Source organism: Glycine soja, chromosome 20, assembly GCF_004193775.1.
Source record: "Glycine soja cultivar W05 chromosome 20, ASM419377v2, whole genome shotgun sequence".
Lineage (NCBI taxonomy): Eukaryota > Viridiplantae > Streptophyta > Magnoliopsida > Fabales > Fabaceae > Glycine > Glycine soja.
The window spans coordinates 33,078,130-33,094,794 of record NC_041021.1 but is presented as its reverse complement, the minus strand read 5'-3'; the positions used below and the strand labels follow the sequence as shown (position 1 = coordinate 33,094,794).

The 16,665-nt window shown below is 34.2% G+C and overlaps 2 protein-coding genes across 2 annotated transcripts; one reads left to right on the top strand and one right to left on the bottom strand.

Moving 5' to 3' along the window:
- Nucleotides 1-1,052: 1,052 nt before the first annotated feature.
- LOC114402008 (protein MAIN-LIKE 2-like) lies at nt 1,053-2,334 on the top strand. Its single transcript, XM_028364563.1, has 4 exons — nt 1,053-1,211; nt 1,307-1,684; nt 1,835-1,966; nt 2,047-2,334. The coding sequence occupies exons 1-4, from the start codon at nt 1,053-1,055 to the stop codon at nt 2,332-2,334; spliced, it is 957 nt and encodes a 318-aa protein (XP_028220364.1).
- Nucleotides 2,335-5,525: 3,191 nt separating this feature from the next.
- On the bottom strand, nt 5,526-6,620 carry LOC114402006. Its single transcript, XM_028364562.1, has 2 exons — nt 6,177-6,620; nt 5,526-5,555 (listed from the first exon to the last, which is right to left on the bottom strand). The coding sequence occupies exons 1-2, from the start codon at nt 6,618-6,620 to the stop codon at nt 5,526-5,528; spliced, it is 474 nt and encodes a 157-aa protein (XP_028220363.1).
- Between the last annotated feature and the right edge of the window lie 10,045 nt (nt 6,621-16,665).

The following is a 16,665-nucleotide window of genomic DNA, read 5'->3' as shown; positions in this document are numbered from 1 at the left end:
GATGAGATAGCCACTCCAAGAGGAGATCAAATCATGAACAAAATATGCTATATAAAGTCATTAAAAAGAACCTGAGAATATATATTGCTCATCCATGGCTCTTTTGATAAAAATTGAATTTTTAATCAATCAAAAGATGACTAGAAAATATTTAAGAGTCATATTTATACCACTAAGTAACAAAACTAAGAAGTCAATTACAAGGCCAGAAAGTATAAAAAGTCCAAAAAGTTCCAAATTACACACACTTTTATTGTAATGTTTTGCTCCACTCTAAGCTATTTTTGTTTATTGGTAGTCCTGTGTCATCGACTACTCCAAGAAAATTCGACCTCGAATTTGGAGGCAAGGTACCTACAAAATGTATAAGAGTCACGACCCAATAAAAAAGTTAAATTATACCAACAAAACTTACACAATCATAATAAGCTCAACAAAGACATAATAACATATACTCCTATTCTAATGTTGTCTCTACTTCAAGTTCTTGTTGTAGTTATCTAGTCTAGTATCAAACTGACTACTTGATTGCCAAAAACCAAGATCAGAAGTTCGCTCAATAAAGTATAAGAGATTTAAGCTAGCAAACTATTTAATTATTGAATTTCAGCTTTTAGGAGAATTCTTTCTCCTAAATTCTTTGTCCTACTTTCAAAATACTAAACCCAAAAACAACAAGAATATACACACACAAACCAGCTTTGTTAGGAAGAGATTATTTGAATAGACATACAAAACATGTGTTTGAACAAATTTGTAATGCCAAAGCTTTGTTATGAATTATTTGAATATTTAATTTAACGAATAAAAGTAAATGTTCTTCATGATTTCAGATCATGGTTAGAACACGAGGTCTAGGTCGTGCGTTAGGAACCGATAGAGGCAGAGAGATTAGTCAGGATGCACCTCAGGCTGATGTTCCTCAGCGTCATCGGCCCACTGCTTCAGCATGTAGGCAACGGGTTCGTGTGCCTGAGGATGTTACCGAGAGACCTGAGGATGTGCCTTAGTTGCATGAGGATGCTCCTCATGTGTCTAATGGTACCGTAAATATGACAGGCGTCGCCGATGTTGTTCACACAGAGGGAGTGGCTACTGATGCGAGCTTGGGGTCACCTGCTACACATGAGGGATTCCCCGGTGGGCCACGCGACCCATCAGTTTTGACCGGTTATGCTGAGCATGTCGCACACAACATCTGGAGTGGACAGGTACGTACGGTTTAATGTTGAGTAATTAGATAAAAATTATTTGTAGTAGGATTGTTTTTTATATACACATTATTATAAATTGTTATTCAATTTAGGAGCGACCCGATCTGAAAATGGTCTCCCATGGTAGAAAAGTAGATAAAATTGGGAGACCAGCGCCTGAGATCGAAGGCGTGGTTGCGGCTATCGGACTGAGTCCACTGATCAAGTGTTCTGTTATCACCAGTGATCCTAGACTTATATCCGCCTTTGTCGAGAGGTGGCATCGGGAGAGTAGCAGCTTCCACCTCCCAGTAGGAGAGTTGAAAATCACGTTGGATGATGTGGCGTCTCTCCTACACGTTCCCATCATCGACGTGCTTCATGAGTTCGAACTGCTGGTCACTTTAGACGCGATTGGTCTACTAACGGAGCTGCTTGAGGTGAGCAATGAGGAGGCTACCGCTGAGACCCGACAGGCTGGTGGGCCTCAGGTCCGCTTGGGGTGGCTTCGGGACCTATATGAGAGCTAGTGCAGGGCGAGACGATGGGTTGTAGTAGCCCGCACGTATCTGCTCCACTTGGTGGGTTGTACTCTTTTTGCCAACAAGACTGCAACCCATGTACGTATCGTGCACCTGCAGGCTTCTAGGGATCTCACCCAGGCAGGGGAATTCGCCTGGGGAGCGGCAGCGTTGGCCCACATGTACAACCATCTGAACGACGCATCACAGGCCTCTACACGGCAAATGGGTGGTTACATTACACTTCTTCAGGTACGTATCATTACTTATAATTTAAATTGAAGTATCATTGAATCCTTTTTTTTTAATTGATGTTGAGCATGTGTTTGTAGTGTTGGATATACGAGCACTTTCCTACGGTGCATAGATGCGTCGTTGATGATGCTTATGATGAGGGGAGCCCCCGGGCCTCTAGGTGGCTTACGGGTAAGGCTCATATGACAGGGATCAAGGGAGCCCCGTATCGGACACGTATGGATGCCCTGACTGTGACTGACGTGTGTTGGATGCCCTACGCTGAGCACCGGGGAGTCAGGGGCTTTGACTTGATATCCTCATACACCGGCCAGCTGAGATGGGGTCAGATTGTCGTGTACGTTCGACCTGAGCGGGTTATTTGACAGTTTGGCTACATTCAGACCGTCCCTCCACCGTCGGTTAGTGATTCTTTGACGGGTGATGACATAGACGACCGGTGGCTCCATTTTTCAGACCATTTGGTAGGTGCGGGGGAGATCTGTGTAGTTCTTGGGCAAGTGGCGCCATACTACATGGACTGGTTCTTTCGGATATCCCACCCGTTTCTGACACCTACCGAGGAGACTGCTGAGCTGAGACATCCGTCTCCCCCTCATGTTGAGGAGTTCATCGAGCCACCTATCCCTAAGGTTTCAGTCACGTCTGATCTCCCTACGCATTTAGTGGTAAGCATAACTTGTGTAATTTTTCATAATTTTTTTTTAAAATTTGATACTGAGTTTGTTATTTTCACTGAGACAGGTTGACTGCCAAGGATGTGTAGCGATTGTTGAGGAATTGAAGCGGGTCATCAACCTTAGGATGGTCACTGAAGGCACTGACTTATATGATATCATGACTCGTTGTCCGAGGATAGCTAGAGGTGACGCTGCAAATGAGAGTCTTAGGCCGCGACAGAGACGCCGCATAGATTAGGATTTATCTTTTTATTGTATTTGTTTATGTATTTAAATTTTAGTATTTCTTTATGTATGTGATAAAACACATTGACTTACATCATGTATCTATTTGTTTATGTATTTAAATTATCTTTTTACTTAAATTGTTAATTTTAGTATTTGTTTATGTATGTGATAAATATATGCTTTCAAATTTAAATATAAACCACACACATGAGTCACTTTTGTAATGGTATTTGAATATATAAAATAAAGAACATAAAATAATTTAAGGAGATTTTCTCCCGCTTTGTAATTTAAATAAATGGTTAAAAAATATATATACTTACATTAAAGAAAATGAAAAGAACTTATTGTATATATTAAAATTAAACGTAAATTGATGGTAAAAATAAGTTTGAAATTTTTATTTATACTAAAATTATTATATAATTTAAACAACAATTCTTTAATTTATAATTGTTCCTTTCTAATTAAAAAAAATATAAAAGAGACTCAAAATTTATAAATATTTAGTAAGTTGTATCATATAAAATTTGCTTTGTTTTTAAATTTGAAATTGTAATTTAAATGTTAAAATTTATAACTATTCAGAAATTATATAATTTAAGTATATATAGTGCGAGAGGCAACCATGGTGGTTGGTAATTATAAGAACAAATATATATGATTCACGCATCAATCATGGTTTGCTAATTAAACATAAAGTCAATATTCGGGGATTGGATTTGATTCTTTGGACAAATATATATGATTCACGCATCAATCATGATTTGAATTTTTTATTTATACTAAAATTATATAATTTAAACAACAATTCTTTAATTATGAATTGTTCATTTCTAATTAGAAAAATATTAAAAGAGACTAAAAATTAAGAACCATCTCTTTATAAATATATAATAATTCTATTGATATTAATAATTTTAAATTAATGAAATATTATTGGATATGATATTAATATAAAACATGCTTAAGTATCCCTCTTCGGGCTTTTTTTTTTTAAATTATGTGGGAGTCGCGTGACACTCTCGAGGACCCCTATTTGTCATGTTTATACGTCAATGAACCCAAAAAAAATAAAAGCAACCGATTCCTTCGAATCGCTCCTCAAATAAAAGCACCAAAAATAAAAAAAGTTGGTTTTGGGGCAAGAAAAAATGACGGGGGTGACAAAGGTGGATGGTAATTGCTTTCTTGAATGTGCTAGATGGGCCAAAGAAGGGAAGAATTGAGTTCGGGCATTTTGTAACTAATGGAAAACCTTTTTTCTCTTTGTAAATCCGTATAAATCTGCGCCACTAACAAACATGGCTAAGTACCCCTGTTTGGAATATAATTCCAAAACATTTCAACGTCAAATAAAATTATTAGTTAATTTTTTTAAAAATAGTAAAGTAATTATACAAATTTACTCATCAAAGTTAGAAAAAACAATAAATTACAACCAAGGACATTAAGCATCTATTTTTCATACATACTACACATTACAAATGGGTCACAAACATAACAAATTGACATACTAACACATTACATTGACTTGAACATCATGGACACAAATTTAATTTGCACGAAACACCACAACATTTAACTAGCATTCAATCATGCAAGGACGTAACCACCTCGTCCTCATTTTCCATAACCACTTTACTAAAGAGAGCCAAAGTTTCTATTGGCACAAATTGTTTCCAGTAATTGGACTCTACCAACACCTTTAGCACGTCGTCGTTAGATTTCAGCTCAATAATTTCTAATTTTAAAACTTTGTCAGAATACTCTAAATGAGCAGGTTGTCGATAAAACAAATGCCTTACAACTTGGGATTCATGAATCCCATGAGGAGGATTCCCTTTAGGTGCTACTTGCTTGATCAAATCCTTCAATTCATCTATGGTACATCCTTTTGGAATATCAAATTTTTTGGGATTTATTCCTATAAACGCGTAACCCACAAAGTTGTTTTGGCGTGGCATGTTCCACCTTTCGTTGTAATACAGAACCACATCATGGGTAGGGATGCTGGGGCATTCAAGTAAGTTTAAAATTGCACCCGGTGTTCTACCAACAGTGCATAACAACTCAATCGGTCCAACACATGAAAATTGATCATTACACATTAACATGGTATTCACATCCATGTCATGTTTCAATTGCATACATTGGAAGTGAATGTTGTTACCTGTATCTTTGAGCGGTCGCCGATAATGAATTTCATCCATAACTTTATTGTTGTTTAGCAGAAGGGTGTTGTGTATTCTGCTTTTAAGAGTTGAAAAATCACACAGGTTTGGTACTCGCATGGGCACTGGAGTAGAACTTTGAAAATAAACCCCACACTCGTTGTGAATGACGGCTCCATTTGGAAAAATGAATGCCAACCTTGAGTTGACGATCGTTTGAGATGAACTTTCTCCTAAGAATGCCATTGTTTATCGAAATTTCTTTTCACAGACTTTGAATAGCACTTGCTCTTCAGTACCATGGATATGCCCATGTCTCATTTATATACATGGCCGAGGCAGGTGCATGGCTTCACTTTTAACAGACCCGTGACTATTTTTGGTTTTTAAGTGTACAAGTAAAGCAACATCGTGTGACGTCAGTAATTGTCGTGTCACGTGAATCAATGTTGACTCACGCCAGTAATTCTGGTTTCACGTCATTTCTTTTAAATGGACAAGCTTCTGAATTTGTTCACGAAACAATTCATTACTATTTCAATATTAATTAACTACATCAACAAAAATCCAATTGTAAATATCGATACATAAATATTACAAGTTCATTGTCCGCTTAGGTCTACGTGCGTTGTTTTAATTGTCATTAGGCTTAAGTACTGCTGCATTCTACCTACGTATGGAGTTGGCCACTGTTTTGCCTCTGGATACAAATTGCTTGACCACAACAACGCCATAGGCGGTAAAGGACAACGATCTTTCAGATAAACCTTTTGTAAGTGAAATTACAATAATAAGTTAAACGAACAAACCAACGTATTCAATAATTGAAAATATTTTAGTAAACGAATGTTCAATGGACTTGAACAAAATGACTGCCAAACACATGACTGACACATATGATGCGGTGCGTAGAAGAATTGGCCGGTGGCCGACTTTTGAGAGGGAAAAATGTGAAGCTTTGTGGTCGTGACAACGATACAAGGATTACATTATATCTTAACGCAATTACATATCCCATATCCATTATATCCATCCACTTATCCACACTAACCTAAATCACTAAAAAAATACACGTGTCACTCATGTTAACATTATTTATATAAATAAAAAGCATAAAACACATACCTTGGATAACCCATCCACGTGTAGGGACAACCTCAGCTGTTCGAATCTCTCCCTGCCACCAAAGATCTTTATGTAGTCTTGCAACCATTTTCCAAGTTCTTTAATCAATTCGTTATGCATCACGACCCAAGACTCTTCTCCCATACCTAACAAAGCGAAAACTGACCGATATTCACAGTTACCATTCGCTTTCACATTAACAACGTCCTCAATGAAACCCTGCATAAATGGCGCAAATTGATCCAACATCGGGATCATCCTTGCTAGCTTCGGTGGTTCAAAAGATGATGCACTGGGCCTGACTGAGGTGTTGCTGTTTTGAACCGAATGATAAGCATCAACATACTCCCAATAAGACGGATCACGCTTTGTCGATCTTTCGCTTCTTTTCAACACTTTCTTCGGGGCACCTTGCGTCTTAACCTTTGATGGAGGAGGACACATAGAGGTCTCATCGGGAAACGCGAATTCTCAGAGTTTACTCTTGAAAGTAACTTTCCCACAAACATCAAGTTCATCGAATCTTTTACATATTCTATCGATCTCTTCCTTGATGCTGACTTCGGCCTCACATAACCCTTGGTCTGAAAAACTAAGTCTCCTCCAGTACATATGGACTGCATCAAGTGGGATGCTGCCACCATCATACCTTTGTAGCTCGCATGCACATGGAAGACCTAGCGTGGTTCTCAAGACACAACCACAAGAAGACAGATTCTCTCTGAAATGACGTACGCGATCAAACTCAACCGAAATTTCATTTAAAGTGTACCTTGAGACCATTCCCAGAAGCCTCTTGTATAAGGTTTTCTTAAAAACATGACCAACGACATGCGTACTTGTTTTGAATGATGCTCTAATTTCAGTGTGCTGCAGCGTCATCATGTTGTTCATTGCATCCCAAACACTACATAGGTCTCCAACACTATTCTGTAATACCCTTTTTAGAGACCAATGAGCAGATTCAACCCTACATTTAAAACACACAACAGACAACACAAATTAATAACAATCATTTATACTAAAACAATCATTTAAAGAAAATTGACAAAAATAATAAAACATGTAAATACCTATTTGTTGTTGTGTTGCCTAGGTGCATCACCTTATTCGTCCAGGTCGTGAAGAATTTCTCCTTGTGTGGGACAATCCATGTCTCGCATACGTAGTCAACGAACATTGGCCACGGGGAACACGCTACTTGAAACCTTTGAAGGTGCTTAGGGAACTCCTGTTCTGAAGGACAATCTACCAGATTACCCCAGCTATCCATTACGTAGTCCCACGCATTCTTCTGACCAATAAGCGATTTGCACTTTGCCTTCACATTCTTGTCAATGTGAAACCTGCACAACAAATTCTTACACTCCGAAAACATAACTTTCACAGCATTCATCAGGGCTAGGTCTCTGTCCGTGACAATAACAACAGGGAGGCGATCGTTTCTTAAAAAAAGGCCTCGAAAGCGTTCCAATGCCCATACAAGATTGTTCATGCGCTCACCCTCTAGATATGCAAACCCAGCAGAGAAAGTCATCCTGGTTGGTGTCACCCCCACAAAGTCAAGCAATGGGAGCCTATATCTATTTGTTTTGTAGGTACCGTCTATCAAAAAAACAAGATGACACGCATTACATAACTTAACTGCATTTGGGTGACACCAAAACAAATCACGCACCACATCTTCATCCTTCAATCTATGCCAATGAATGTATTGATCACATTCAAGGAGCCTCATTAGGTGTTGCATTTCAGTGTCATCTCCTCTGATTGAAGAATAATATGTACTTCTTGCATTGTAGATTTGTTTGATCGTGGTGCAACTGTTGATGTTGTGCTCCTTCAACGTCAACAGGATGTTTCTTGGTTTCACATTCGACTTCGTCATATCAGCAATGATGTTCTTCTCGTCATCTTTCAATCTCCCAGCATATGGATGTCCAACTAAGGTCTTCGCCAATTCATGGTTGTGAATCCCACATATCAGCTTCACCGACCAACCTTCACCTCCATGCACTGGTTTCCCACAAATCTTGAAGGGACAACCACATTTCCTAGTGCTTGTGTCTCTTCTAACAAATTCTTTCTTCCTACACTTGTACTCACCGCTCCTTTCACACCCAATTAACACAAATGAAGTTCTTCCACTACTACCAGTGTATGTATCAGACCTCATAATTACTGCAACAAAACCGTTTTCATGGGCAACTGTTCGAGCCCACTGCAAAACATCCTCTCGAGTTGCAAACACCTATGATAGAACCCCCAACATATTAATTTTTACAAAAAGCATAAATTAAACCTAACGACTGAAACTGATCAAGATGATTACCTGAGAAGTATTAAAAGCGTTTGAACAATCAACATGTCCTTCATTCACACCACAATCTTGTTCATCTTTAAAATCCATATCAACTTCTTCGGACATCGTACTGTAATATGCCCATTGATCTTCATCCATCTTAATTCAAACTATAACTATCACCTAATTCAACATTCAACTAAATAATTTGAACAATAAAACAACCCAAAAAAATTTACAAACTATGAATATCCAACTAATTCAACATCTCACAACCTCACACAAATATTTAATCTACATCTACATGAAGTGTTAATTTAACAACAACCAAATTCAACTTTTAATTACCTAATTTCAAAATTATAACCTACAAACTTCATTTAACCAAAAAATATTTCAACCTAGGCAAATAAATCAACACTTCAACCAAGTAATATAATTTTATGTTTCACATATATTACACATAGAATTAACCCAAATAAAACACAAAATAATCTTAAAACTAACAAAATCATAAAACTAATTCATCCACACAAGAACCTTCTTCCGCAGTTGAAAAACAACTACGGAAGAAGGTTCTTCCGTGGAAAGACACGGAAGAAGTTCTTCCGCAAGAGTACACGGAAGAAGGTTCTTCCGCGAGCATTCCACGGAAGAAACTTCTTCCGCAACTGCCATTGCAATTGTGGAAGAAGGTTATTCCGTTGATTCTCATGGAAGAAGTTCTTCCGCGAGCATTCCACGGAAGAACCTTCTTCCGCAATTGCAATTTCTACTACGGAAGAAGTGTCTTCCATGGAATGCTCGTGGAAGAACTTCCTCATTTGCTTCAAATTAGACGCTTACCCAAAATAAACAATGTTACACACAAACGCTATAAAATATGTACCTTAGTTGACAAATATCACACCAAAGCAGAGCTCTCTAACTTCACCACACACCAAACTCTCTCAAAGCTCCAAATATTGCACATCACAAGCACGAAGAAACAAAGAAACCAACTATGTAACGAAAAAAATAAAAAGCGCCTTTTTATAAAAGAAAAACGTTCAGGGGTAGTTTGGGGTTTTTCAAAAATTGTTGGGTGCACCAGCAATGTTGCTGAGTGCCCCTAGCAATTCCCTAAATTATTGAATCAAGAACAGAAGTTATCCTCCCAAAATTATGTAAACATTTTCAACACTCTACCGCTGACAATGGAGGGTTTCATAACTAAAAGAAAGAAGTATCTCAAGTTGACTATTAGGAGAGTTGTACATATAGGAAGAGAAACACCCATAACTAATTTGTATTTTTTTATAACGTTTTGTATTTGATTCTTCTTTTAACTATGCAATATTTAACTCTTCAATTTTATTTACCCAATAATTTTAATTGTGCAATTACTTATCCAATAATAGTAATTTCAAGTAATTTATAATGTGAAGTAAAAATCTCTTCTAAAAATTGAATTCTAGAAACATGAAAACCTTACATCCAAAATTTAATTTATAGGGCATTTATAAGATTCAATATTTCGACCACGTGTAGGTGTATTGTTGAAATAAAATTTGACTGAGTAGTTGGTGGACGTAGGTGTATTGTTTGAAAGTAGTAATTTCAATTTGCATGTGCATTGTGTCTAAGATTATTCAATTATGTGTTTTATCTTTCATGGATTAATTTGTTAGTTAATGTTATCTTCGAAGGATCAAATTGACTATAAGTTGTAATGTTTAGAGACTAATTTGTTAGTACTTTGGTTTTGTAAAAGAAAGAAAATTAAACTTTCCATATTGACAATTTAATCCATGATAAACATATTGACATTAGTCTAGTACAGTTGTAACATCTGTGATTTTTGACTTCTCAACAGCTCTCACTTTATGACACTTCATGCGGTAACACTTCACTTAACATTCTTGTTGGTTAGAACCCTCCGTAAGTAACCCTATCTGAGACCTCGAAAATCAATTATGCCTTCTTCTAGGATCAATGAATGATCCCACAAACCAACACAATAATTTTTAATGTATTTTGTCCTCACTCACATATTTTTCGAGAAACTTCCCAGAAGGTCACCCATCACATAACTACTCCAAACCAAACACGCTTAACTATGAAGTTTTTAAGTGATGAACTATCAAAAAGTAGATGCATCTTGTTGGTATAGGTAGCACCAATTAATTCCTTTAAGTCATCCTCAACTATGTAGTCTCATACCCACATAACCTTTGGATCTTTCTCTTTCTGGTGTGATTCGTCCGGGTGTTACAACAGTCATTAATGATGTAACATCTTATATGTACACATGGGTTGCCATGTAGGCTGAAACATTAACATTAACGGAGAAGAATTAACAGTAAGACTAATTTTTCGTACTTTTTGTACATTCAGGGACTAAATTTGAATTTCTCATCTTTTAGTGATCAAATTATCAGTATTTGACACCTTCAAAGACCAAAATGAATATTTATAGAATTGAGATTTTTGAGTAAAGGAATTGTTCATTTATATTTATTATCCTAATTTATTATTCAAAGGCGAGACTTTACTTGAGAATGAGAATATTTTTTATAGGTATGTCACCTCAGACTAAACACCATACCGAACACAGGAGTAGGACGGACAGAAGCAAAGGACGCCGCTAAGGAAAGAAAGTTATCCGACCCAGTTTTTTTTTATAGGAATAAAAAAAATTGCGACTCTCCAAATGGTCCGTCAGATTCACATAATAATATTCAAATTATTGTGTAATGCTTTTTATCATCCTAATATGTTTCTCGTTTCTTGACCTAATGAATGTTCTAAGGAGATTATTCGATACCCATTTTTAATGAATTGTTTAAAATTGCGCCTGTTAGGAGTTTAGATAATGGGTCAATTTTGTGATGTGTGTCATTGGCTGATCAGATTGTTCTACATGCAATTAGGTGTGCAGTGTGTTAGATTTGTGGCAAAATGATGTAGAAGGGTTCTTTTTACAAACATTTTCCCTAAATGGGTCTCTTTTGAAAGAAATTCTACAAGGGGTCTGTTTTTCAGGGTGTTTCGCCAACACCAATGGCGAAACACGCTATTTCGCCAATACCCGTAGCGGCACAGGAGCATTCCGCCAGTACCATTAGCAACACAACACTGTACCTGTGTCAGCTTTTTTTTCCACGTCTGCATGTGGTTTCGCCAGCCCCATTGGCGAAACACACATGCATTTATTTTCGTGTGTCCCTTCTCCACCCATGCATGCATGTATGACATGCATCCACATAGGTTCCACTGGGGCTATTGGCAAAACGCGTTGCCATGGGCACGTGCCATAGCCCAGTGGTGCAGCATAGCCTTGTGCAGTGGTCAAGCATAGGCTGTAGTGTTGGAGACGTAGCCTTTTCAGAAGTTTAGAAGGTGTAGGTTAGCATGTGGGAGGGAGGACGAAAATTTAAATTTCTTCTGTCACCCACTGTCTCCTCCCCTATATATGACCCTTGTATCTGCAATTCGAGATACACAAAGTTAAAAAACTTATTTGGTGGAGAAAAGCTTTAATCACCGGGTAATATAAGTTAAAATTTGATATTATTGCTACTCAACAATAATTTATTTAATAGTAAAATTTATATTTAATTTTTATATTAGGTAAAAGTTTCTTTTAAGTTAAAAGCAGTTACATAGTTATTTTAGTTATTAATTCTATGCGTTTAATTTTTGAGTTATTTTAGTTAGTAATTCTATTTAAATAGTATATTAGGTAGGTGTGTTTAATTTTTCGTAGTTATTTGTAGTGTAAAAATAAACTAATGTTATTTGTTATAAAAAATTATAGATAATATTAGTTAGGTGTGTTTAAAAAATACGCTTAGAAATTATTAATTATAAATAGTTAAAAGTAGACTGAAATATTTTCTCATGTTATAATTTTTTACATTTTTTTAATATTAATACTAATTTTAATTGAGGTGTTGAAATTGTAATCCTTTAAGAGTGCATTCCCACAAGCCTTAGGACGGGTTGATACTAATTGAGTGTTTTAATATTAATACTAATTTTCTTGCTACAACGTGTTTTCTTGTGTTGTTTTTTAATTAAAAGTGAAACTTGATTTTCAAAATTAATGTTTATATTTAATATAAAATTATTATGTTTTAATGAGATAAAACATTTAATTAAGAGTTTAATTCTCACATAAATTATCTTATTTATTATAAATGATCAAACTAACTATACAAAATTTATATTACAAAAAAAGCTAAAAACCAGCTTCTGAAAATGGAGGGGGCACCCATGATGGGAATGGAAGGGGCATGGAGGGGGCACCCATGATGGGAATGGAAGGGGCATGCAACGTGCCTGGCATGCATGCATGGACACGTGGAAAAAAAATAAGGAGAAAAGGAAAGGGGGGCACCCATGGTGCATGCATGTATGAAAATGGAAGGAGTGTGTTTCTCCTATGGTACTGGCGAAACACACTAGACGCGTGAACCTGACATAGCTACAGCTATGTCGCTGGTGATGCTGGCGGAACCCCTCGGTGCCGCTGTTGAACCTGGCGAAATAGGGTGTTTCACCAGTGCCAATGGCAAAACACCCTTAAAAACAGACCCCCCCCCCCCCCCCCCTCCCCCCCAAGAATTTCTTTACAAACAGACCCGTTTAGGAAAAAAGTTTGTAAAAGTAGTCATCATATGTCATTTTGTCTAGATTTGCTTGTTTAAACGCCTTTTCATTGGAATTAGAGTGTCTTTGTTATTTTATTTGCTTTAGGTTTGATTGTGAGATTAGATTTATAGGAATCAGGGTAACTTTGGGGTGTGAAAGCAAAAAATAGAGGATAAATTCTGTTTTCAAATATACTCATTTGACATGTAGTTAAATTGAATATTATGATATTACAACATCTGCACTGATGTATTAAAAAAAAAAAATCTGCAATGTATAACTGTATCAAATAAACATGCCTTAATTTATGATTACATGATTGAACTTTGTGTCTGTATGTTATAATTGGTATTTATCAGTTTTGTGCTGTGAAACTCACTATTCTCACGATAGAAATGATAGAAATGGGAGGAGGGGGTTAGATATTAGAGTTTAAAGAATCATGATAAAGATGGAATTAATAATAGGGTTTTAAGAATAAACAATATGAAAAGGGTAAAAATATTGTTTATATTATTTTTCTATAAAGGGTATTTTAGTAATAGAATATAAAAATAGAAAGGTTCGTATACTAATTAATTAGGAGAGGTAAATATATAAAAAGCCTTTACACTTTATTCCATACGGACCTTTTAGGTCCAACATAAAATTTTTGGACAGTTTGTAATGGAACAAATGATGGAAAAAATTGTTACTGAGGAACAAAATAAGAGAATAAAGGCAAATTAAGTTTATAATTTCAATCCTTGATAAACATAACCGAAAAGAGTTTTGCTTATATTTTGTGGGAAAGATTCCCTGCTAAACGTTACCAAACGACCCAAACCTTCACGATAATAGTTTGTTCTTATTTTGCGAGGGAAATTCTGGTTTTTTTTTTTTTTATCATATGCGGGCAAATAGTTTTTGTTTTTTTATTTGGGGTAGATTTTAAATTATTATAAAAATTAAAATAAATCATAACAAATGATATGATTTATTATTATTTTTTATTTTTTTAACTAAAGTCATAAAATTTATTAAGATTTCAGTTTAATTTTTTTCAATTTACCACTTCAAACACATAATTTTTTATTTTATGACTTTAATGTCATATTTTATTTTTTTATGTTTAATTTTTTTAGAAATTTTTATAATTTTATATTTTCTCTTGTTTTGCTTTCAACTTTAAAAATAAATTGTAAATAATTTTATTTATTTCATTATTAAATAAACATTTTAAATTAAACTTATTATTAGTTTTATTTAATATCTTGAATATATTTTTATTTAATATATTATATATTATTTTGATATTATTTTATTTAAAATATTTTATATAATTTTTGAATATTTTTAATTTATTATATTTTATATATTTAAAATGTAGATAATTTTTTTTAATAATGTTATTGAATTTGATTTATTTTGTAAATGAAATTTTAGTTTTTTTAATAATATTTTTTTTAAAATTTAAGTATTTAAAATAAAAAAAATATTCAAAAAAATATATTAAATAACATTATGTTAGTTTTTTTATTTCATTTACAAAACATATCAAATTCAATAATATTATTAAAAAATTATCTAAATTTTAAATATACAAAATATATTAAATAAAACAATATTAAAAAATTATATAAAATATTTTAAATAAAAAATATTAAAAATATATATAACATATTAAATAAAAATATATAAAAGATATTAAATAAAAATTTAAAGAAAAACAAAAGAAAATACAATATTATAAAAATCCTAAATCAAAAGACTTTAAACATAAAATAAAATAAAATAAAATCTAACTTCAAAGTCGTAGAAAAAACTTGTGACACAAAATAAAAAATAAGTGGTAACAGATGTCTTTTAAGTTAGAAATCTAACACTATTATGATTTATCTCATTTTTGATAATAATTTAAAATTGATCTCAAAATAAAAAAAGAAAAAAAAGCCCCCAAAGCAGAAAATTCTATGATAGATGACCCCTAAGCCTACAAAAATTATATATAAATGTATTTTTTTAACTCAGTATTTCTCAGCTGAGAGCGAGAGGTACTGAAATGAATCCTGACTCCGGAGTATATGCATGTGGAGCTAATTTCTAAAGTCTTTATTTCAGAAAATATTAATGCAAAATAGTATACATATTATCTAAGAAAGTACACATCCATATACACAATGCTCTCCAATAATTACCAGATATTTTATAATTTAATCAATCATTTACTCTCTTTTTTTTTTTCTCTCCAAATTATTTGGATCTAAATATTATGAATTCCAAACCAATAATAACAATATATGCAAATATTTTTGTGTGCGTATTTTAAAGATATCCATAATTAAAGACTATATGTTTAATGTATGAATATAATGCACTTTATTATTTAAGATGGATTGAGTCTAACAAAAAGGAATTATCTCTCATGATGAGTCAAGATTTAAATTCCCATTAAGAAAGATACTTACATTTAATATCGATTATATCTCCAACAAGATTATATCCAAAGAAAAATATTTGTAAGAAGAAAAAAAAAACACATTTACCAGGCTTACACTAACTTTAACTATGAATGGAGAAAACAAATTACTTAGTGGCTCGTAAACTATTATTTTTCTACTAATATTTTATTTGCACTTCAAATGATACCTGAGTTTTATATACAAAGCATGTTTATTAGCACTCAAGAAATTGAAAACTATTTTTCTCAAACACCATCGATCATTCATTACCCCCAACTTAAATACATTCATTTATAATACAAGTTTGGAGGTAGCTTGGTTCACCATAATTATTTATTTAGCTTTGGTGTTTCTTGGCAGTTTGCCAAAAGCACATGGTATTCTCCATGATATGTTAATTTGCTCATTTAAAGCCCCATTGACCATTTCCTCAGCTAAGGGTCTCAACCTGTTGTCGTATTCCTTCTCCAAACATTCATGTGATCACATGTGTCCCCATGTTTCACATCTGATTCTCTCTCCTACCAGGGAACATTTTGACTAAATATTATACTCTAGATATACTGTTTCAGTTATTACAGTTATGGAGTTAGTTGCATTTTGTATACATGTTCAGCCAATGTATTTTATAATGTTACAATTTGATGTGGCAGGTTGTAGAAGGGTATAAAGGGTTTGAAAAGTCCTTTTTATAATGTCCCCTACATGGTGTTATTTTATGCACTGAGAAGCAGACAAGGATTGGTCTATAACTCCATGTTGCACATTGTAAATTCTGATTGCGTAGAAGATCAAACGTGGAATCATATCTAGATTCATTGAACTAACGGATTCACAGTAAAATCCACATTTAATTAGATCCCCAAAATCATAACTGAAACATTGTTTCAATTTTTTTTTTTTTTTTTGCATTTTTAAAACAAATATGAAAAACAACATCTTGACAAAAAAAATCTGATGTAACTTATGTGGAGTTTGTAGGCCTTGGATCTTCTTCATCAATGGAGTGTTTTACTTCTTGAAGATCATGACAGCAGAATGGAGAAGGAAGAAAGATAATTGGAGACACCACTTTTAAGGAGAATATGAGTCAAGAAGAAGTTCACTGCCA

What these genes read in the sequence shown, in the direction of transcription:
- LOC114402008 (XM_028364563.1), top strand. Translation starts at nt 1,053, where the DNA reads ATGACAGGCGTCGCCGATGTTGTTCACACAGAGGGAGTGGCTACTGAT. An exon ending in ACAACATCTGGAGTGGACAG is followed by an intron (nt 1,212 to 1,306) that starts GTACGTACGGTT and finishes TATTCAATTTAG; the next exon opens with GAGCGACCCGATCTGAAAAT. An exon ending in GACAGGCTGGTGGGCCTCAG is followed by an intron (nt 1,685 to 1,834) that starts GTCCGCTTGGGG and finishes GTGCACCTGCAG; the next exon opens with GCTTCTAGGGATCTCACCCA.
- LOC114402006 (XM_028364562.1), bottom strand. Translation starts at nt 6,620, where the DNA reads ATGTGTCCTCCTCCATCAAAGGTTAAGACGCAAGGTGCCCCGAAGAAA. An exon ending in ACGTGGATGGGTTATCCAAG is followed by an intron (nt 5,556 to 6,176) that starts GTATGTGTTTTA and finishes GAACAAATTCAG; the next exon opens with AAGCTTGTCCATTTAAAAGA.